Genomic DNA, 22683 nt, shown 5'->3' on the forward strand with positions numbered 1-22683 from the left:
TTCACGGGCCTCCCAACAACACATTAGGGTTGTCATACAAAGGGTTTTCTGTTGACTGGGTTATCAAAACCTCCACATGGAGGAAAGCCAGCCTCCACATGGAGTTTAAGGATCCCTTGGAATTACAGGTCATCAGACTACAGGGAGCAGTTCACTTGGAGAAAATGAATGTTTTGGAAGGTGAACTCTATAGCATTGTACTCCACTGAGGTCCCTGTTTCCCCCAAGTTCCATCCCAAATCTTCAGAGGTTTCCCACCCTAAATCTGACTATCCCAATCCCCCATTCCCAACCAGTGACCAAGTGTAACCTGGCAAGCCTATCAAAACTGCAGTACTTACGAAAAATTTCCTACTACCACATAGGCTTGTATGTAATACTAAGCATCAGAATCCACCAACACAATTACATTTGGGTAGATTTTTGATCCAGCAGCACTCTGTGTCACACAGTGGCAAAAAAAAAAAACCCAGTGCCATCAGGAGGTCCACCACTGAGGCCAGGACACTAGAAGCCCTCCCACTGTGCCCCCCCCCCCAAGCACCAAGAATACAGAGCATCACTGCCCCAGACAGAGAGTTCCAATGATAAGCTGTGGCTAATCGCCACTGATGCACCTCTGCTCCAAATGCTTATCCAATCCCCTCTTGAAGCTGGCTATGCTTGTAGCTGCCGTCACCTCCTGTGGCAGTGAATTCCAAATGTTAATCACCCTGTGGGTGAAGTACTTCCTTTTATCCGTTCTAACCCGACTGCTCAGCAATTTCATTGAATGTCCACGAGTTCTTGTATTGTGAGAAAAGGAGAAAAGTACTTCTTTACCTTCTCTATCCAATACATAGTCTTGTAAACCTCTATCATGTCAGTCCTCAGTCGACGTTTCTCCAAGCTAAAGAGACCCAAGCATTTTAACCTTTCTTCATAGGGAAAGTGTTCCAACCATTTAATCATTCTAGTTACCCTTTTCTGCACTTTTTCCAATGCTATAACATCTTTTTTGAGGTGCGGTGACCAGAATTGTACACAGTATTCCAAATGAGGCCACACCATCAATTTATAAAGGGGCATAGATACTCTATTTCATCTTATTTTCCATCTCATATTTCATTTGGAGAATCTTTGCGGCTGGAGTACCAAACTGAGTCTTTTCCCCTGATGACATTCTTTTTAACAAACTTGTATTACTCTTTCAATTTTACTTCAAGGAAACTTGTCATACCCCCCCCCCCCCAGGCAGCACAAGCATCTACTGTACCATCTTTGCTTCTTTAAGGATTATTTCAGCTTGGTACCATGTCAGATATCTAAAGGATCTTGGACTGTGAAAGCTACACTTGTGCTCTTGGTCCATGTCCATCTCAGTTATACTGTCAGAATATTAGTAAGCATACTAATAAGTAGCCATGATAAATCCGCTACAGTATTTTTCCCTACAATCTAAGAAGCATTCATCCATTACTGTATCCATCCATTATTTGGAAGGGGGGAACCATTAGAGAATAATATTGTGTCCAGTCATAATCTTGTCTCTAACCCTGACATTCCTGGGCATGATAATTGAGAATACTGAAAGAGCAACTCCAGGTCTTCCTGAATGGCCCATCTGCTCTAGTCCAGATGATGTGGGTAACTTTAGCTGATCTCCATCAGAACAAGGGGCATGCTCCTGTGTTGTAACCTTAGCATCATGTCATCCTGAAATTGCTGTTGAGTTGTCTGCATTCAGAAATAAGTATCTAGGGATGCACTCTGGAATGGCTTGAATTTTTCTTTATGAACAGAACTCATATGGCTGTTGTCTGAGATCAGTAGTCAGCAGTGTAGGATCTGTTCACGAAGCTATTTTATCTTCCAGGCTGTATAAAGTGCCTGGGAGAGATAACTTGCTGTGGGTCTAATGTTCCTGAGCCAATGCCTAGCTTCTGTGGTTAAATGGCTATGCTGGAGAAACTGAATCCTGACAGAGGCAATGGTGGTTGAGAAGGCTGAAGTTTTGGAAGGCACTGCACATCCCACAATTGATGGTGTTTAACTGCTCACATAGTTAAAGAGTCTGGTAGTTATTTTGGACCCAGCATTACTGGGTTGATTCTGTTGCAAAAATGTTTTCTTGCATTAGCCTGGAGAATGGCTCCTAACCTTAACCTGGACACATGCATCTATGCCACAATAGCTTCACGGTATTATAATGCATTCAACAGAAGTATGCCCTGGAAGACATCTTGGAAACTCCACCTCTTTCAGATCATAGCTGGCTTGTTTACTATTGGTAGCTAAGCAGAGTATCCACATTATACCTATTATGCTGTAAGTTCACTGGTCACCAATTACTGGTTCCTAAATTGAAGGTTCAGGTTATTATATACAAAGCATTTCATAACCTAGGAGCCACTTAACTACAAAGTCACTAACCTCAGTAAGTTCCAATGTAAATCAAATAAATAAATAAAGTTTGCTGATCTGAGCAAAGCCTGCTGTAGGCGCTATCTTACAAAGGGTAAAATCCATAGTCTGTATCCAAGCTTTATGTATTGTGGCCCAAACCTGCTGGAATAGTCTGCCTGGTGAGGTAAGAAAGACTCCTATACTTCAATCTTTTTGCAGAATGCATTTAATTAATTTAATTAAATTATTCAATTTATACCTCGCTCTATCCCGCAAGCAGGCTCAGAACGGCTTATAAAACAGAACTGTTTGAGAGTTTTTCATCAGGGAATGGAGATGTGGTATACATTCTGTAGGAAATATGCTTTTTATTTAGATAATGTTAACTGTCTTTGAAATTTTTTAAGCAGCTTTTTTCCACCTCCCCCTTCATATAGCATTTTTCACTGGATGTATCACACTGTCCATATTACAGTATTTGTCTAATTGTGAAATCTAATTTATGCAACATATACTGTTTCATTTCTTTATTTGTATAATCTAGTTATATTGCATTGTAAACAGCTGGTCAATTGACCATAATAAATTGTGTGGTTGTGTGGCATTGTACACAGCATATAGTATACTGTTTTTTGCACTGTTGTAACCGTGGCGCAGAGTGGTAAAGCTGCAGTACTGCAGTCGGAGCTCTCTGCTCACGACCTGAGTTCAATCCCAGCAGAAGCTGGTTCAGGTAGCCGGCTCCAGGTTGACTCAGCCTTCCATCCTTCCGAGGTCGGTAAAATGAGGACCCAGCTTGCACTGGCTCAGCGGGGTGAATAATGTGTAGATGAATGGGGAAGGCAATGATAAACCGCCCCGTGAAAAGTCTGTCATGAAAACATTGTGAAAGCAACATCACCCCAGAGTCGAAAACAATTGGTGCTTGCACAGGGGACTACCTTTACATTTTTATTAACATTGTAATCTGCCTTGAGTATCTACAAAAAGGCAATCAAGAAACAAAAATAAATGAATGCTGCCTTCACACAACCCTGAAAGAAGATAAAAGTGTGGCAAAAATTGAAAGAGCACCTTAAAACCAGGAAGAGAAACTTAATCATTTGACTTCCTCCAGTTTAAGAAAAAAAAAGGAATTTTATTTATACAGAACAGAAATCTACAACTCAGACCCAATCAAATGAAAAAGTTCCTGTAAGTTAAAGGAAACCCATTCCCAAACCACTTATACATACAGCTAAAACAAACTGGGAGTACAGAATTTAAGCACTGACCAATTCATGAATTTCAGTCAAAATCCAAAATTTTGAAATAATTTTAAATTTTTAACCAAAACATGGTTTTTTTTAGTTCTCCTAGGGTTACCACCCTCCAGGTGGGGACTGGGGATCTCCTGGAATTACAACTGATCTCCAGACTATGTAGAGAACTTTTTATTCATTTATTTAAAATATTTTATTCCCCTTCTCCTGTAGAAAATGGCTGCTCTGGAAGGTTGACTGTATGTCATTCTAACCTACCCAGGTTTCTTCCTTACCTAAACCCCACACTCTTCCCTCAAATCTCCAGTTATTTCAAAACCTGGAGTTGGCAACCCTAGGTCCTGCTGTTGCTGTTACAATGAATATACCAGATATCAGTGAAAAACCTCAAATGTTGGCACCCAAATTCGAAAAATTTCAAATACTATCTGCCCATTACTTCCTAGAAGTTTTCCAAAACAGAATTATTCCAGTCATATTTATAACAGGTAAACTGAAATTGCCCCTTTAGTAATACTTTAGTATCTTCCCAGGGGCAAACTCAATTTTCTGGGAAGTCTTTTTCACAAACACCAGCAGGGTTTCCAACCTCCCGCTGAGGAAGGTGGTTCCCCTGATTTTGGGGCCTCCAACCTGCCGCCACGGAACTGGCTGGTGGGAAAGCCCCACCCTTGAGGAGCACTGGTACATTCAACGTAATGACATCACCCAGAAGTGACTTCGTGCTGGGCAGGCTCTATCATTTTGGAAAAAACTATGCTGTGGGAGGGACTGGCCGAAGACCCCTACCCCCTGCCTGAGCCTCCTGCACTGTTCTACTGTACGTAGGCCCCTTGCTTGCCTTTCAACTTCTCCATTCATCCCAATAGCAAACACCGTGCCTCCCCAATCCCTATCACAGCTCCTAAAGGCATGAACTGGCAAAAATTCATTAATTGCACACTGATGTCAGAAGCATGAATCTATTTCTCTCAGGTAGCATTGTATTTACTAAGACAGCTTGCATGCGCACTCACACCTTCACCAGAACTTTCCTAGGATTCCTTTCGCCACTCCACTCTTAGGTCTTTGCAACACAGTTGCTTTAAGAGGCAAAGATTCCAAGGAAAGGGACAGGAGCATTTCCATGGAGGTGGCAGGTTTATGTTGGCAAGAGAGGGACAAAGTATGCATGTTGCGGGGGGGGGGGGGGGGACTGGAAGAAGTAAGGCTGTCCCTTGGCTCCATGGAAGGTATGGCGGTATAAAGAATGGGCCTTTGGGGCAGGGAGAGTACTGTGTATTGGAGAGTATTGTGTCAGTTTTGGGCACCACATTTTAAGGAGGATATAGACAAGCTGGAACGAGTCCAGAGGAGGGTGACGAAGATGGTGAGGGGTCTGGAGACCAAGTCCTATGAGGAAAGATTGAAGGAGCTGGGCATGTTTAGCCTGGAGAGAAGGCGGCTGAGAGGAGATATGATCACCATCTTCAAGTACTTGAAGAGCTGTCAAATACAGTATGGTGCTGAATTGTTTTCTATGGCCCCAGAAGGTAGGACCAGAACCAATGTGTTGAAATTAAATCAAAAGAGTTTCTGGCTCAACATTAGGAAGAACTTCCTGACTGTTAGAGCGATTTCTCAGTGGAACAGGCTTCCTCAGGAGGTGGTGGGCTCTCCTTCCTTGGAGGTTTTTAAACAGAGGCTAGATGGCATCTGACAGCGATGAAGATCCTGTGAATTTGGGGTAGGTATTGGTGGGTTTCCTGCATTGTGCAGGGGGTTGGACTAGATGACCCTGGAGGTCCCTTCCAACTCTATGATTCTATGAAGGGGAAAGGCTATTAGGATGAGGAAATGCTGCTGTGTACATGTAAAGCAGCTGCTTATTCAGGAGCTGCTTGCTTTAGAATTGCAAAAGGACTGTGGGTACTGAATATAATGTTTACATGTACAGCAAATCAAGGAAAGATGACTTTTATATATGCAATAATTCAGAGCAGGCCTCCAGAAACATGCCTCATGGAGGGGCTAGATAACCAATTTGTTTTTGCTGTACATCTGAAACTTCAAAAATAGGATGTGTCATCAGCGCTTGGCAAATCATAATAAAGTCAAGTGGACCAGTTATACAGGGTTGGTTCAGTTGGCTAGAGTGCTTTTGTGAGTCTAACAGATTCCAATACAACAATATTGAAAACAAAGGACAGGCATGGATCCAGTTAAGGATAGCAAACTGTTGCTGGGGTGTTTTTACATCACACATTGCTCTGAACAATTAACTGCTTACGCTCACACCCCATTGCCAGCAATGAGATGCCACAACAAATCTTAAGAGTTAAGCAATTATCGCTTCTAAGTAAAATTTAAAATTAAAAAATATTTCCTACACAGTGGGGTGAATAAAATTGCACTTGATTTTGCTAAAACCATTAGGAACCATATTTTTTTCCAAATACTTCCCTTGACATATATTGACTATTTTACATAAGCAAGAATTCCTTCTTCCAAACCTCTCTCCCTCTCCCAAGCCAGATGCCACAGCCTTCAGTCAACGACTGCTGTATCCAAGGAAAGAAAAAAGAAAAGTACTTACCCCGATTTATAGATTCTAGCAGGATGCATACACAATACCCTGCACAAGCATCTCATATAATGATTGATGCTGCCAGCTCTGCCAGTGCCAATCCTCAGTTAGGAAGCAGAGGAGAGATAGGACTCAGTTTCTCCCTCCCTATGTACAGCCCCAAGTGCTGCATGCAGGATTTACCACCACATGCAGTTCCTTCTCATGCGTGCAGACTGCTGGTAATTGCCTACATGCCCTAACTTGCATTTCTGCATGGATCACCCTTGCTGGCTTGTAAGGCAACCATCCATAACCCTTTTTCCTCTGCCTCTTTTGTTTAAAATGTATGGGATTTAGCTGTAATATTGAATTAAAAGTTCCTCAGACAGTTGTTAAAAATTTAGTTTCACTTAAATAGTTCAAAAACAACAGAATGGGCTGTAATAAGAGACATTTAAATTGCTTATAAAACCAACTTGCAGAAACAATGCAAATTCAAATGTTTTCTCAGGTTTACCAACATATTTGTCACTCCCTTCCAAAGTGACCCAAGTAAAATGTTCTCCCTCTTAGAACAATGTTCAGCTGCAGGGATGAAGGACTGCAGAACACATCAGAAGAATGCAACACTGGAACATTGGAAGGAAGACAAATTTCCTCATTTTCCCTGATCACAAGCAGTCTATTTCCTCCCCTTTCACTCCATTTTTGATCTTTCAAAATGTGTGATCATTCTTTCCTGCAGGATTTAATACACAGATCACAAGGGTTAACATTCCACTTTTTAAATACTGTTATTGTTGCCACAAGTGTTATTTATGTAATTGCTTCTTTCTTGAAGAACACGTACATCTAGATCCTATTCTCTTGTTCATTTCTCTGTGATACATTTTTTTCCCAAATGTACTCCTTTGTGGTATAAGTTAAAATAATCCAATCCTAAAGATGCAGCAAGATCTAAACATTTCCAGAGCTGGAAAACAGGAAGTCTTAGCACATCAGTTCCTCATTTAGAAGAACTATTTGTCACACAAAAATAAAGGGTAGAAATAAAACAATACCTTTAGTATGCTAAAAATAATCTTAAAGTCACACTTTGACCATACATGTTCCACTTCAGAAACTGCACCACCAAGGCAGTGAACAATCTAACTTATTAAAACAGCTTTTTAAAATACATATTATAATAAAAAACCATTGAAAACAATAATGACACAAGCAATTACAAAGCATAAACAGAAAGAAGTGTCAGTGAAGGGACACCAAACAAACCAGTGAAGGCTTCAACTGCTAGTTTTTGAGTTTAGGATGTATACTGTCACATTCAGAACTATCCTGCTGAAAAGTATGCAACCCGTGTGTCCTTTACCTCTCTTCTCACACAGACAATGAGATGCCCTCCCTCAAATCCGTGCAACAGCTTTCCATTTCTTTCACCTCAAAACAATTCTTTGCCCTTACCTTTAAAGATCTCTGCAACCTTACTTTGTCTTATCTGTCTGCCCTAACTTCCCAATATATCCCTGCTTCAGAACTTTGTCCCTACCACCCTTGCCTGCCCTCAAGGAATTCTGCTCATTCTCCTCCACCCCTATGTCTGGTGCTCCTTCCAGAATTCCCAAGTAGTGCCATCTCTCTCCTCTTAAAGTCCTTCTTCGGAAAACCTTTGGTTTAACATGTTAGTCCTCATTCTCAACTTCTAAAAAACCCTTAAACATGTGTAGCTGTTTTCTTATACTGCCTTTGTAGGATTCCAGAGAGGTGGCCATATTAGTCTGTCGCAATGGAAACAAACAGAAATCCTGTTACAATTTAAAGACAGAATGTAACATTTAAATACTATAAATGCATCATGTGTCATTAAAGTCTTATTGGTACCCTAATATACTGACTAGATGCCTGAGAGCATTTCATTTGTAAGAAAATGAAATGATTTCCTGCCATCTCACAGAACTTGAATTGTTGCTAAAGGCTTGTTTACTGACCTCATCTGAATCCAGAAGCGCTGGGAGTGCACTGCATTGAGAAGGAAAAAAAGACATATAATACTGACTGCAAGAGCTAATTCTGGCAATTAGTATTAGTATGAAATATTGTACAAATGGGAGTAATGTTTTACCAAATGACATTTCTGACCACAGTACAAAACAAAGTTAAAGAGAAAATGTATATCTGCTTAATACACCAAAAAAGAAAAAAACAGAATTGACTATCATTCCTTATCCCCTCTTGATCGGTGCCTTACCATATATATGAGCAAAACCAACATTGGCTAGAGTACTAAGTTATGTGCCATCATTACAGCAGCTTATAAACCAGATTCACAATTCTGTTTAGACTGGTAATACTGCACAGTCAGAATCCAGAAGGAAGTTTGCATCCAATATTAGAATACAACATTCCCCATATTCCAGAAATCTATATATGTATTTCTCAAGTGTGAGCAGATCTATGGGGAGGGACGGTGGCTCAGTGGTAGAGCATCTGCTTGGGAAGCAGAAGGTCCCAGGTTCAATCCCCGCATCTCCAAAAAAGGGTCCAGGCAAATAGGTGTGAAAAACCTCAGCTTGAGACCCTGGAGAGCCGCTGCCAGTCTGAGAAGACAATACTGACTTCGATGGACCAAGGGTCTGATTCAGTATAAGGCAGCTTCATATGTTCATATGGATACCTAAATCCACAGACTGGGCCCACACTGAAAGAAAATTTTTCTCCAAACTTGGGGGGAAACCTAACTTTGCAAAAAAAAACCCAAATAAATCTAAAAACATTTTAAAATATACATTAGGGTTTTTTAATCCCCTCAGAACAAAAATGTTCTCTGCTACATGCACAAAGCACCTACCCCCAAGATAAGTTCCCAGGGGCCCTACCACAGCCAGTGTTGCTCCCAGGGGCTCTGCCATCAATGCAGCAGCTCCAGAGCCCCCTGCTGGCTGCCCTGTCACTGCTGGTGTGGGGGGAAGGGAGTGGAGGGTGTCTGAGAGAGCTGCTACTGCTGCAAGAGGGGAAGGGAAAAGCAGGGAGGCACCTGAAAGAGCCACCATTGCTGCTTAGGAGAAGGGGGCAGGGAGTAACTACAGAGAAGTGCCAAGTGGGTGAGAAGACTCTTTCTCATCCCTGTCTTTGTAGCTGCCAGCTCAGCTGCCCTTTTAAAGCTTTATCCCATCTTCTAATTCATCAGATTTCAGGGAGAAGCAGCACTGGAGGCAGGAGGAGGCAAGCAGGATTCTCCACCCACCAACTTTCACGTTGCTTCTCTCCACAATCTGACTGACAGCTGAGCCAGAAGCTACTGAGACAGAATTGAGAAGAAGCCTCCTCACCCATTCACAAGCCTTTGTAGACACCAGCTCATTGTCCTTTTAAAACTCCCACCTGGTTTCTGATCCGTCAGACTTCAGTTGCAGCTAAAGAGGTCAAGGTAAAGAGGGGAGCTGGGAGAAAGGAAGATGGGGGGAATACTGACAGAGAAGTGTAGGGGGAGAAATATGGGGAGAGATTGGTGGAAATAAGAGGAGAGAAAGCAAGGAGGATAAGATTTTCCAGAAAGGGGAGAAACAGAAGGGGGGACAGAAAGGAAGCGGGGAGAAAGAGAGGGGGTAAACCTATCGGGAAGGGAGGGGGAGAAAGAGGAGGTGAAGATTATTTGGGAAGGGGGGGAAGAAAAGGGAGCAAAGGTGGGGTGGATGGGATGTAACTTCCCCACAAACGTCTTGCGGGTTTCCACTTGTCATATCTATTTTTCATGCTTTTGCTTCCAGTACATCTGTTATTATTCAGCTACATGTACTTACACATCAGTTACTGAAGAAGGAACATTCTCTTCTACCCATTTCAGGTCATCTTCCTGCTTTAAAAAATGGAACTGAGGTTACTGAACAATTGCTGTATTTGAAAACAACATGTACAACTGCTGTCCGTAACATTTTATTTTCACAAATTCTGATGTACAAGAAAACAAAAATATCTTGCATATACAGTTTTCCCCGATATTAAAATTTCCTTCATCTCTGTCAATGACAGCTTTGCATTCTTTCCACCACATGGTGCAGATAAGAAAATCAGACTTACTGCTTTGTGGACTTTAGGATTTCCATTCAGTTCTTGTTTTGAACTCCTCATTTTCATTCCTTCTGCAACAGATATCAAGGAGGGGAGAAAGCATATTCAACTATATTACAAGAAAGAGAAGGATCAAATGACTATTTAAATGGAATATCAAGTAGCCAGTTCCCAATGTTTTGTCCTTTCATGCTCTGAAAGGACAAAAAAGACAGAAGCTAGTGAACTGATTCAGGGATGGGAGACAATTCTTCTCAGAGGAAAAGAGAGGCAATGTTATCAGACAGACCACTGGTAAGCAACAAAGTTGTGCATAGGGCTGGTTCTCCAGGCCTGGCTTCCATGCTGTTCCTGTTCTGATCTGCAGCAATGAGTGGCTTCTGTAGCCAAAAGGAGGTTTCACCAGCTTTCCTAGCTGTTTTTGCTTGATTTGAGGAGCAAAAGTCAATCTGGCAATTTAAAATGACAAAACAGAGGCCCTACCAGGCAAAGGAGGAGGAGCTATAGCTCTTCTTCCACTTAGTGCACAATGAAGTCCACAGCCTACCTATCACTACAGGCAGGCACATGGAGCCAGAGGAACAAAAGTGCAAACAAGACAAAAAAACCTGTGTGTGGAATTAAATGGCAAATAGGTAAGAAATAATATTTGATCCGCTCCAGCTTTACACAAAATGCCTCCTTTGCACAAACCTCTTTGCAATCCATCAGAAAATTAAGTATGGAAGATGATTGGAATGGACATTTCTTATTATTTTTACATGATGGAGGACCCTGTTGAGTTAGAGAAAGCCCCACAGTTGGCAGAATGGATCCTGATTCCTGAGTTGTACACAGGATGGTGAAGTAGCATTCAAAATAAAACTTTCACCAACATGGTACCCATGGGCACCATGGCAACCACTACACCTTTCTTGGCTCTCACCAGGTGTTTTTAGAAAGTGGGTGGACTTTTGCCCAGAAAGGCTTCTGACTGACTGCAGATTTTTTGAAATGTTGCTTTGGCAGCAGCTGCCATCATAGCACAAAGGTTTTGATTGAAGGTAAACTGTAGCAGCCTTTTTGTGGAGATGCCCAGCTAGGGTTGTGAGGTCTGGGTTGGAAAATACCTAGAAATTTTGGAGGTAGATTTGGGAAAGGGCAGGGTTTGGGATGGGGAGGGATCTTCACATGGTACAATGCTAGAGCGTCTACTCTTCAAAGCAGCCATTTTCTCCAGGGCAATGATCAAAACAACTGGAATCGGTGTAATCAATGGAAATAACAGAAAAACCACTGGAAGCTATGAAATTTACACGGAAATGTGTATAAATACATTTTAGTGCAAGCTTAAATGAAACTTAAACAAAACAAAACTTAAACAAAACACAGTCTTTCACAGGAGAGGCGGCAACAACTGATGACAGGATGCATAGACCCATGTTGAAAAAATTGAGCCTCACGAAGTGATCGAAACCGTGAGGAGTCCTTTCATAAGCGGTTCCTTCCTTACTCTCTCCACATCGTTAGGAGTCGGGCACTAACGAAAAAAGCGTTCACCCACAACTGAGTCTACTCAAAGGAAGCCGATTTACAGGGCTACTGAAAGACTTTGTGGGAAAATTCATATGTTGAAAGCTCAGTGTTCCTTAGCTTTATTTTGTTTAAGTTTCATTTAAGCTTGCACTAGAACGTATTTATACACATTTCCATATAAATTTAATTGCTTCCGGTGGTTTTTTTGTTATTTCCATTTTCTCCAGGGCAGCTGATCTGTGCCACCTGGAGATCACTTGTAAAAGTGGGAGATCTCCAGACCGCATGTGGATGCTGGCAACCCTATGCCCACTAAACAGTGTCAGAATTACAAAGGTGCTCACATGCTCAAAAAGGTTGAGTGTCAAGCATTAGATCTCAAAGTAACCAGTCCTTGAATTTTGAAACAAAGTTTGATAATCCATGTGGCTCAGCCGAGCTAGGTATTGGAACTGATACAATGTAACAGTAAAACACACACTTAAAGATGGCACATCAAAGGTTCTATAAACAGTTCTACATTCTCTAAACAATTCTACATTCTCTAAACAATTCTACATTCACGTGTGAAACTTCTCACTGTAACTTCCTTACCTCTACTGCGGTCAGCTCATCCTGGGTTCCAGCCTTGCTGGCATGGGAATTAGTCCCATGAGGTTTTATCTTCAAAGAGCACATTCCTGCATTTGTTAGTAAAAGCGAAAGGAACAAAGGGCGGTTTCTCTACTTTGATGTGCATAGGCTCAATTCATGGTTAGTAACATTTCTATACATTGGTAACTATAATAATAAAGAAATAGACAATGCTTGACATTGAGAACTTCTGGCATAAGGATTTTTTTTCTTACCAAAGCTTTCTTTCAGCATTGGCTCCTTCTGTTCATCATCTTCATCTTCCTCAGCCAATGGTGAAAAAGCAAACCTTTTAAAAAGAAAAAGTAAATTAAAAAGGGTAACAAATTGCTGCTTTGCCAATTCAAAAATATAAATACAAATTCCAGTTTCCCTTAGGTCTTTTTAAACATTATGTGTAATGGTGGTCACAGAGTCTAAATAGGAAAAAACCCTTACTAAATATCCAAAATTACCAGGACGTGCAAAATGATTGTTGCAACCAACTGTTTTCACTAATTGTCCTAAAGGAAGGTATTAACAATGTTACCTTTAAATTAAACATACAGAGTTCTATACCTCTGATTGTTGGCTGACGGCCTCCAAAGAACCATGATGACAAAAAGAATCATTGAAAACAAAAGCCGCCAGATGGCATCATCCACCCACAGCTCCTGCCAATCCTATTTAAAAGAAAGGTGAAATATGCACAGAGAGAAAGAACCCATTTTTCATGGGTAAAAGCAACTATTTTCAGGAAGTATCAAGGTAAAAACTCTGCAGTAAATTCATCTGTAATTCTTACTTCCCACTTATGAAGCGAAAACAAAATACCACATTGGATCCAGATTAAATTTTCCAATGACAGACTGGAACATTCTTGCCTCCACCTACTATAGCTCACTGATTTCTACAAAATGCTGCTTCTGGGGGATACAGGAACCCTGAGGAATGAATTGAGAGGAGGCCTGCAGCAAGAAGGGTTTGTTGGTGGAAACTGCCAAATAAGTCTGGATCCAACCCATTTTGTGGACATTCCAGTTAATACATTTTTTAAAAAGAAACTCAACTTACCGATTGACAATTTACTAGTCTGAATTTCACGGTGGTCCAGATGATAAAAACAACAGATGCTGATGGTTTAAAAAAACAGACAAAAACTTAGCAGGTCTAACTGAGCTGTAGGACTCTTCTGATATTTCACATTTTAATTCTTATTTTATTTACCATAGCTTAGATCCCACTTTTTCAGTCATGGAGCTCAAGCCAGTTCAAATAGGATTTCCATAAATTCTATCTCAATGCTAATCAGACTTAAAACTTCCTTAGCTTCTGCAAGGTTGCTGGATCATGTGACCTATACCTATCCCCCTTCAAAAAGGATATTTGAAATAATCTATACCCATGGAACTTGTAGCCCAGAAGGCACACAACTGGGTTTGCAGTCATAAGTTTACACTTCTCTAGCCATATACTATGGAACACTTTGTTTCTTATTCTTCTAAAATGAACAGAAAATATTGAAAAATATACGTTAAGAACATAAGAATATAAGAGAAGCCATGTTGGATCAGGTCAATGGCCCATCCAGTCCAACACTCTGTGTCACACAGTGGCCAAAAAAAACCCCAAGTACCATCTAGAGGTCTACCAGTGGGGCTAGAAGCCAGGCCTGTAGCTAACCAGGGGCTCATGGGCCCTGGCCCCCTGGCAGCTGTTTTAGGCCCCCCTCACCCCAGGGCTGCTCCTCTCCCTCCCCCTCCTGCACAATTTACATTGTGCAGGAGGGGCACCCAAGAACAGTCACTGCCCATCCCACACCATTTAAAGAGTGAGCCAATCAGCTTATCAGCCAGCTCTAAATCATACAGGAGAGGGGAGGAAGAGGTGTAGCCGTGGCCTCTCCAGCTTCCTGCTCCTACCCCGACAGCACTGTCTCCCCATGGCCCTCTAATGGCCCCCTCTTCAGGCAGGCTCTAGCTATGGGGCTGTTAGAAGCCCTTCCATTGTGCCCCTCCCAAGCACCAGAATACAGAGCATCACTGTTCTTTTCGAGAACCCACTGGGTTATCATAGTCACCCTGTCAGTTGATGAGATATGTTCAGTGGTACATAAACGTGCCTCTTATTAAGAGTTTTGTTTGCTTAGACAATAGGAGAGGTCAGTCCTGGATAACATGGCAAGAATCACCAAGTCACGAAGCTTCACCTTTTCTTTGTTTGCTTTACTGTAACCACACTTTAAAAAAATGTTCTCAATTAAGTATTAACTGACAGCAAAAGATGCTGTTAAGTAGCCATGTAGCAGAATAAGAACTGAAATAAATATATCAAAATACTATCTGGCTCTAAGTGCAAGGTAAAACAATGAAATATTCGGGGAGGGAGGCCAAAATCATTCACTTGATTAGTAGGGCAGTATATGGGATTCCTCGAGTATACAGAAGAATACAAAACCCACCAAAGAAAACCAACTTGATAAGGACAGAGCTCTGAAGCAGCTGTATAGTTAGTCCATTTGTTTTTACATTCTACCACTGTTATGCCTGAAAATTGCCCTCTAAAAGATATAAAAAGTTGAAAGTCAGTTTTAAAAAGCAAACACAGGAGGTGCTAATTGGCCCACTTAAGCCTCTAAGAGTTCATAGCATCTTTCAGGAGATGACCTGGGTCAGGGGGAAATTTTCTCATCCATTTATCCCACACACACACACCAGTCCCCCAAAGGCCACCAAATTGTGATTTTTAAAGCTCACCTGCTGTTGCCAAGATGAGAGTGTTGGTGAAATGTTGGTAGAGAGAGAGCTTCACAACATTTCTCCGAAGTTTTAGTAGTTTCATTGTCTGAGTCAAGCTGATGAATATGTATAATAAGTCAAGAAAAAAACAAGCTTAACGAAGCATATGGGTGTACACCCAGACAGTGGCATTCCACAGAAACATGTTACAGTAGCTCACCAACACAGGATTATTAAATATCAGTGGGAAGATCACCCAGTATTTTTATATTGTGCTTCCATGAACACCTTCTCCCAGGACTGGGTCAAATATTAAAGCTAAAAAATACTTCTGTGTGATACTGCTCCAAAAGCAGTGTGTGACCACCCTATCTGCATGAAATATGCAGTAGTGGTGTGAAGCCGCTCCATGCAATCAGGGTATCCATGTGGTGATCTGTTTCCAGACTTTACAACATAGAGCAAATCATATGGAATCAATTTTCAGCACCTTCCATATGAGGGCCAAAAACAGAGTTATGACAAGAAAAAAAATTGGGTTTCCTTCAGAAGGCTAATTACCAAAACTAAGAATTATTAATTCTGCCACTACAAAACTCTTCCTGAAGCAGAAATGCACAGTAAGAACACATTACCTATTAGAACCCAATGCCATAATTGCACTTGAGGAGCAAAGCGAACACCAGAGCTTACAATCAGGAGTGACTTCATCAAATCTGCCACACAAATATTGTGAAAGTACAGTCAAATTAACAAAAGTATGCATGGTGACACCAAGCATTTTTTTTATTCCAAAGTAAATCCTATTGAATTCAATGGGACTTCCAACCTCACAGGTGTACTTAGGATTGCAGTCTCAAATAACTGTGATTGTAAAGTAAAATGTATGAATCTGACAAAACAACTGCAGTAGAATGCAACCCACCATGAAAACCCAACTCCAAAGAAATTAGCACTCTACCAAAAAAGCCAGTGAAGGATATCCACCAGCATAGGGCAGTATCTAGGAAAGCCAGTGGAATAAAAGCCAAGGAGGCAAGATCATTCTGTGCCTAGAGAGACAAAGAGAAAAAAAGCATTGAGATCAAGACAGACTGGAAGCAAGATACAAGACTTAAGCACCCTGTTGCCATTTATCTTCCTATCAGAAACAATGAACATAGCCCCAAAGGTATAAATTTCTTTATTCAATGAAGCAAGAGGTTAGATCCAAGCCAGTCAAGAGTATATCTGCAGAAAAGCTCAAAGCTACCAGTTTTGTAGGGATGCCAAACTCCCTGGTGGTGGCAGGGGTCTCTCACTTTCAGCTTCTACCTCTCCACCCCCAATTACCCACCCCCAAAAGAAAGAATGCTGGAAATTAATTCAATGTGCCTACATGACCTGTAAGTGACATTGGCACATTGAGGGGTGATGCTCTGTTTTTTGCCCCAAAACTGGAGCACTGTTCCGGGTCTCCATCTCTTCCAGGTTGTTAAGCATGTTGTGTTAATTTCCAGCATTCCCCCCCACTCCCGGCAAGTGTGCCCCCCCCATTCCTCGCCAGCTGCTCTGAGAGACCTGGCAACCCTACAGTTCTGATAACTCACATTCATTCACAGTAACAAAAAGCCACAGAAGTAGTTGCATAATCTGCCATTATAATGCTTGAAAACACAGTTCATTATAAAAAGATGATTATTCGTCTCATCAGTCAAAAATCTTTAACATGCTAAGGATCTTGCACTTACTTGCTTAATGAAAATCCACTGGGCATTCATGTAGTGTAATTGGAAGTTTGCAACTTAATAAATTCTTCATTGAAGTATGGGCAAGTTATGAGCACATGCATGTAAAACCTTTCTATGAAATATCTTCCCAAAACAAAAAGGCAGCTACTTGCCAACTGAATGCAGACAAGGCAGCCTGAGCCACAATAGCAGAGCCAGTTATTTAGAAGTGCAATCCCAAGAGAGAGAGCGAAAGAGAAACTAAGAGAGGCAGAGGATGTAAGGGAAGAGCTTTTCTTTAAACAGGTATATCTTAAAGATTTTTTTTGTTGCTGCTGTCTTTGTATTGTTCAACTGAACAAACAATGCAATAATTTTTTAAACCTTTCAAAAATTAATCCACTGCTTTTAAAAAAAAACCAGGGTTGTCAACACACAATGGGCTTGTTTTAAAGGACTTTTTAAAAAATAGATCTTGTCATGGAGTGATATTGTGCTGTTTCCCTTCTACAGAAAATGAAGCTGGGGGCTAGAAAATGCTGCCCCATAACTATCATTCTGTTATTTTCCTCTCTTTTTTTAAGAATCAAGGGCACGCTAATTTTTTTAAACCTACAGTTGAAGGTACATATATTTCCTCTCATGATCTAAGCAACATGGAAATAAATAGCAAAGTTAAGGCTACCACCTTATCTGCACCCTGTGAACAGTACAGCCTGCCACTGCATGCTTGTTTACCATTTAAGGCATCATGAAACTACTTCTCTTGCTCTTCTGCTCTTCAGGTTGAGGCTGCAACACTAAAATTGTTTCCATAATATACAAATGTTTAATAAGAATGAGCTTACAAGGCATATTAATGAGATGGAATGCCCACAGGAACCAATGCACATAATGTCAATTTTGAAATAAAATCTAAAAGAGCAAATATAACTGACAGTAAAGTGTAGCTGTATGGAGCCTGAGCTTTAGAGCATGCACTGTCTGGACTCATTGTACAGCATGGAAGTTAAGGTTGTAGCCTTGACTCCTAATGTCCATGTAATTTGGAGCAAGTAAAATTGTAAAACTCCGGATTTCAGAATTAAAATACTTCTAAATCCAAGACCTGGCTTGGAATTTTGGGTTCTGCTCTGCTAATCTCTATACTATTCAAATTTTAAGATATTTGCTGCTAAAGCAAGCACCAGGCTTCGTTCTGTTAGAACTCAAGAGTGCCAGTCAGCCACTCTACCTAGCAAGAAGGGTACTGAACTATTTACTCTCATTCATGGCAACTTGAAGGACAAACTACCCTTCATCAAGCATCATCATCCATTTAAACATCTGCCCTTCATTTAAAGGTCTGCCGTAACTGTTTATAGAATAGGGGGCAGAAGGTCTCATGTTTAGAAAAAAGGGCTCTTTGGGTTGGGAGAATAAACCTACCTTATACCTGCTACTCCCCCCTCCCACAGCCTGTACATCCAACTACTTTTCTGTGCAGCCAAGCTCAGAGGGGAGAAAAGCACATGGAGCGCTATGCCATGCAGTGAGGTGGTAAGCTTGTGCAATGGGAGGGGGGGAAATCAACACTCACATGCTATCCATATGTTCTTTTTGCTATTAAGGTAAGACCCCATTTTCTCTTTCTACGTGGGCGGGGTAAATCCAGATTTAATCACAAGTTTGCCATTTTGTTGTCTAGTTTATCCTTGATGATCTCACAGAAGTATTTCAAACTGTCCTGTTTTGGGCTGACTCTAAGCTACAAATCCAGCTACAGAGATAGTTCTGAATGGAATTATCTATCTGGAATTTCAGTCTATTTGGACCTATGTGGGCTTTTAATCAGATACTTTAAATATTTTATCTTTTGCTTTTATTGGTTATTTTATTGGTTATTGGCTCCAATGATGAGAAATTACCCTCTCTTCAGATGTCACAGACAAACAGACATTTGTGATGGGAGAACCTGGATTGTTGTCCTTCTTGCCTAGCCCAGCCCTGCTTTCATTGCTCATAGAACAACTGAGTACTTCCCTACTTCAGATATCTTCAAAATCCAATTTAATATATATGGGTATCTGAACAAACTGGAATTTTTTCTTTTTTCACAAACCAGACTTGTACTAGGACAGGAGAGTAAAAGGTTATTTTCCTATTCATCTCTAGGCCCATGTTCAAATCCCTACTCTACCATGTAAGTTTCCCAGATAACCTTGCACCAGTCACACAACTCTCAGTCTAACCTACGACAGGGTTGGTATGAGGATAAAATGGAGGAGAGGGCCCTGTAGTCAGTCACTTTAGGTCCCCTTTGTGGAGAAAAGTGATATATAAATTAAGTAAATAAATAAAAACTGGGATGAATCATCTCCTAACAACCAGGCAGTGAAATATTACAGAACCTGGCTACTTTTTCTTTCAGCCTACAACCAGGGTACATGTATGGAGACAAAACATCCTCCTAGAGCAAGTTATGATGTTTTCATACAGTGGCATCATGATACAAATTACCAGGCATAAGTCTGTTGCCACATTAGAACCCAGATTCAACTACAGATACCCCTGCTCCTCAGATTACTCTGACTAAGCTTGTCAAACTTCTCATCAAATAGTGCAGGCAAAGAAAACATACATACTGGTCATTATTCAGTCTCGATACATCCTTAAACGAAGAAAAGCCGAATTGTAGAAATCTACACCCAACTAAAAATACAAAAGTCACAAAGAACACAATCCAGGAAATGTAAAGCATTCTTAAACTGAAAACAATGGAGCTTCAGCAATGAAAAGTTTGGATCTTCAGCCCATTTACATTTCTCTGTCTGTGCCTGCAGTTTATTGCTCCTTGTACTAGTGAGTGTTGCCATTTATTCTAATCAAAGCATAAGATGTTATTTGCCCTAAAACAAGCTAATATAAATAGGTAGGGATCACTTTGGGGGCACAAGAGAATGAATCAGGGGCAATTTAATTGGCCTTTTCCTCTCTTTGCATCTCTAAGAGAAACTTCTCAGCCACAAAAAAACTTATTTTAATGTTCATACATTAAAATCACACTGTGAAACTTTGGAAAGGATATCCAATAAATAATACAGGAATCAATGACAGACAGCCCGAAGTTAGCTACCACAGCCGTAAAGCCATGAAAAAACTGAAAAAGTACCAAAGTGAGAATCATATTTACTAAAATACAAGGAGTAATTAAAGCAGTCATTATTCAACAAGGATCAGTATCTGTGAGGAGCAATAGTTCCTATAGCTTCTGATATAAAAAATGGGAAGAAGAAGTCATGCAGACAAATATCATGCAAACACTCTTCAAGGGATAACAAAAGCCATGAGTGCATAGTTAGGCAAATGTAAACTGGCCCACAAAGTGTTTCTATACACACACACACTTGCTGCTGCAAAGTGTTAATGCCAAGCAGTCTGGGCACATGACTCTCCTATATACTTTACAGTTCTAGTAGAACACTGCTTTTATGGTATGCTATACTTTCTGATTACCAAAATGATTTCCAGCAGGATATAACCATATGTTTAAAACCTAAAGCGGACATTTTACCACATGAAAATATATATAAGTATGTATTCTTTGGTTTTAGCAATATCACAGGAACTTATTAAAATCATCTGGCAAAGGAAGATTCTCTAAATTTCCCTTGATTTACTAAAGACTAAAGGTACTTCTGTACTGGAAGTGAGATCACTTCCATTCCACACAACACAGTGAGATCACTTCCATTCCACACAACACAGCTTGCATTGCCGACACTGTCCCTTCTTAGAGGTACAGCTGCAATTTTGTACATGGCAGAAGCACAGCTGTTCAAGAGGCAACAAGAATTGTAAAAAAATCTTTGCCAAAGAGAAAGAAGGACCACTTGAATGCATATGTCATCTTTTGAATTTGAGGTGATGTGTGCGTTTGTGTCTGCTCGCACATGAACATATGCACATCACGGTACACAGCCAGCAGGGGAGTGGGGGCTATCCAGTATTTTGCAAGGAGTGCCACTCACTAAGGGGAAATCATGGGTGTGTGCTCAGTCATGGATCTCTTGGCTCTCATGGAGCAGGTTCATTCCCTTAAGACTAGGGTTGCCAACCTGGAGAAGCTGAGACAAGGAGAGAGGTCTAGGGGTGAGAACTTCAGGGACTTACCAGAATAGTCCCACTCCTATGCTGAAAGCTCTTCTGCTACAGTGGAGAGTGAGAGTCTCAAGGTCAAAGGGCATCAGTCTGAGGAAGCGGGATGCGGTGTTTGGGGAAGGGGGGGGTTGCTAGTGGGTAATTTGATTATTAGGAATATAGAAAATCAGGTCTATGAAGGCAGGGCTTTTTTTGTAGAAAAGATGCAGCAGGAACTCATTTGCATTTTAGACCGCACACCCCAACAGCCCCATTGTTTCACACAGGGCTTTTTTGTAGAAAAAGCCTAGCAGGAGCTCATTTGCATATTAGGCCACACCCCCTGGTGCCAAGCCAGCCGGAACTGCATTCCTGCTCAAAAAAAGAAAAAAGCCCAGATGACAGGCATTTTGATCACATGGTGACGTGTCTACCTGATGCAAACATTGTGGACATCACACATTGTCTACAGAGGCTGACAGATACTCTTGGGAAGAGTCAGCAGTCCCAACAACATTGGGAAACGCAGTCATGTGGTACTGGAGAAAAATGTAGATTACTGGGCAGAAAATTAAAGGCCAGGACTTCAGAGGTAGCATTCTCAGAAATGCTGCCAGTTCCACATGCAGGACCCATTAGACGGGCACAGATCAAAGGTCTCAGTGTGGATGAGAAAGTGGTGCCTAGAGGATGGGTTTAGATTTGTTAGGCACTGAGGAACTTTCTAGGACAAGATGGATTTATACAGAAGAGATGAGCTTCACTTGAACTAAAAGGAAACCAGGCTGCTAGCAAACAGGCTGGATGGTCATCTGACAGCAATGCAGATCCTGTGAATTTAGGAGGGGGAGCAGTATTAGTGAATTTTCTGCATTGTGCAGGGGGTTGGACTAGTTGGAGGTCCCTTCCAACTCTGTGATTCTATGATTCTATGAATTAATATTAAAAAGGGGGCAGAGCAGCTTTTAAACTAATCTCATCTTTTAAACTAATCTCTAATATTAAAAAGGGGGCAGAGCAACTTTTAAAATAATCTCAAGTTGACAGATCTGAGAAGCCAACAGTTTGGGACAAAGGGATGATTGCATATTGATAGGAGCATAACAGAACTTGGGGGTGAGGGTAGGAGGATGAAGGAGGACCATGCATGGAGACAAAGGGGCCAAGGGAAGCAAGATTTGCTGAAGACCAAAGCACTGTATGCCAATGCTAAAAGTCTCTCAGCCAAGATGGGGGAGCTGGAGTGTTTGGTGATCAATGACAATTTAGATATAGTATATCTCAGAAACATGGTGGAACAGGGAAAATCTATGGGATACAGTCATTCTTGGGTATAGGCTCTATAGGCTGAACAGGGAGAGACACGTTGGTGGAGGTGTTGCATTGTACATCAAAGAAGGCATAGAATCAAATAAGTTACAAAACATCAGGGGAATTAACTTCCTAACAAAATTGATATTGATGGAAATCCTGGGCCCTAAGGGTTACTTAAAAGTGGGGGTGTACTATCACCCACCAGATCAAACCTTTGAGGCTGATCTAGAGATGGAGAAGGAAATAAAAGAGGTGACTAAAGCACATAACTAACAAGGGAGGTGACAAAAGCAGATCCGGGCCCTGCGGGATCTGCTTCAATTCTGCAGGGCCCGTACAAGAGCACTTTCACCAGGCTTTCAGCTGAGGCAGTGGATGTCACTTGTTACCAGCCTCACCCCTCCATTCCATCCTAG

The 22683-nt window shown here is 41.2% G+C and overlaps 1 protein-coding gene across 1 annotated transcript in view; it reads right to left on the reverse strand.

Annotated features, from left to right (window-relative positions):
* Positions 1-3497: 3497 nt before the first annotated feature.
* TMEM87A (transmembrane protein 87A) overlaps positions 3498-22683 on the reverse strand; it is a 37608-nt gene continuing 18422 nt past the window's right edge. The window contains exons 12-20 of the mRNA XM_060261254.1: positions 16109-16177; positions 15144-15252; positions 13462-13520; positions 12967-13070; positions 12624-12697; positions 10270-10331; positions 9993-10045; positions 8181-8211; positions 3498-6934 (exon numbers count right to left, since the gene is read on the reverse strand). Coding sequence (XP_060117237.1) covers positions 6893-6934; positions 8181-8211; positions 9993-10045; positions 10270-10331; positions 12624-12697; positions 12967-13070; positions 13462-13520; positions 15144-15252; positions 16109-16177 — 603 coding nt within the window. The 3' untranslated portion in view covers positions 3498-6892. The remainder of the gene's footprint in view (positions 6935-8180; positions 8212-9992; positions 10046-10269; positions 10332-12623; positions 12698-12966; positions 13071-13461; positions 13521-15143; positions 15253-16108; positions 16178-22683) is intronic.

The sequence above is a fragment of the Heteronotia binoei genome, chromosome 21 (genome assembly GCF_032191835.1).
Source record: "Heteronotia binoei isolate CCM8104 ecotype False Entrance Well chromosome 21, APGP_CSIRO_Hbin_v1, whole genome shotgun sequence".
Taxonomy (NCBI): Eukaryota; Metazoa; Chordata; class Lepidosauria; order Squamata; family Gekkonidae; genus Heteronotia; species Heteronotia binoei.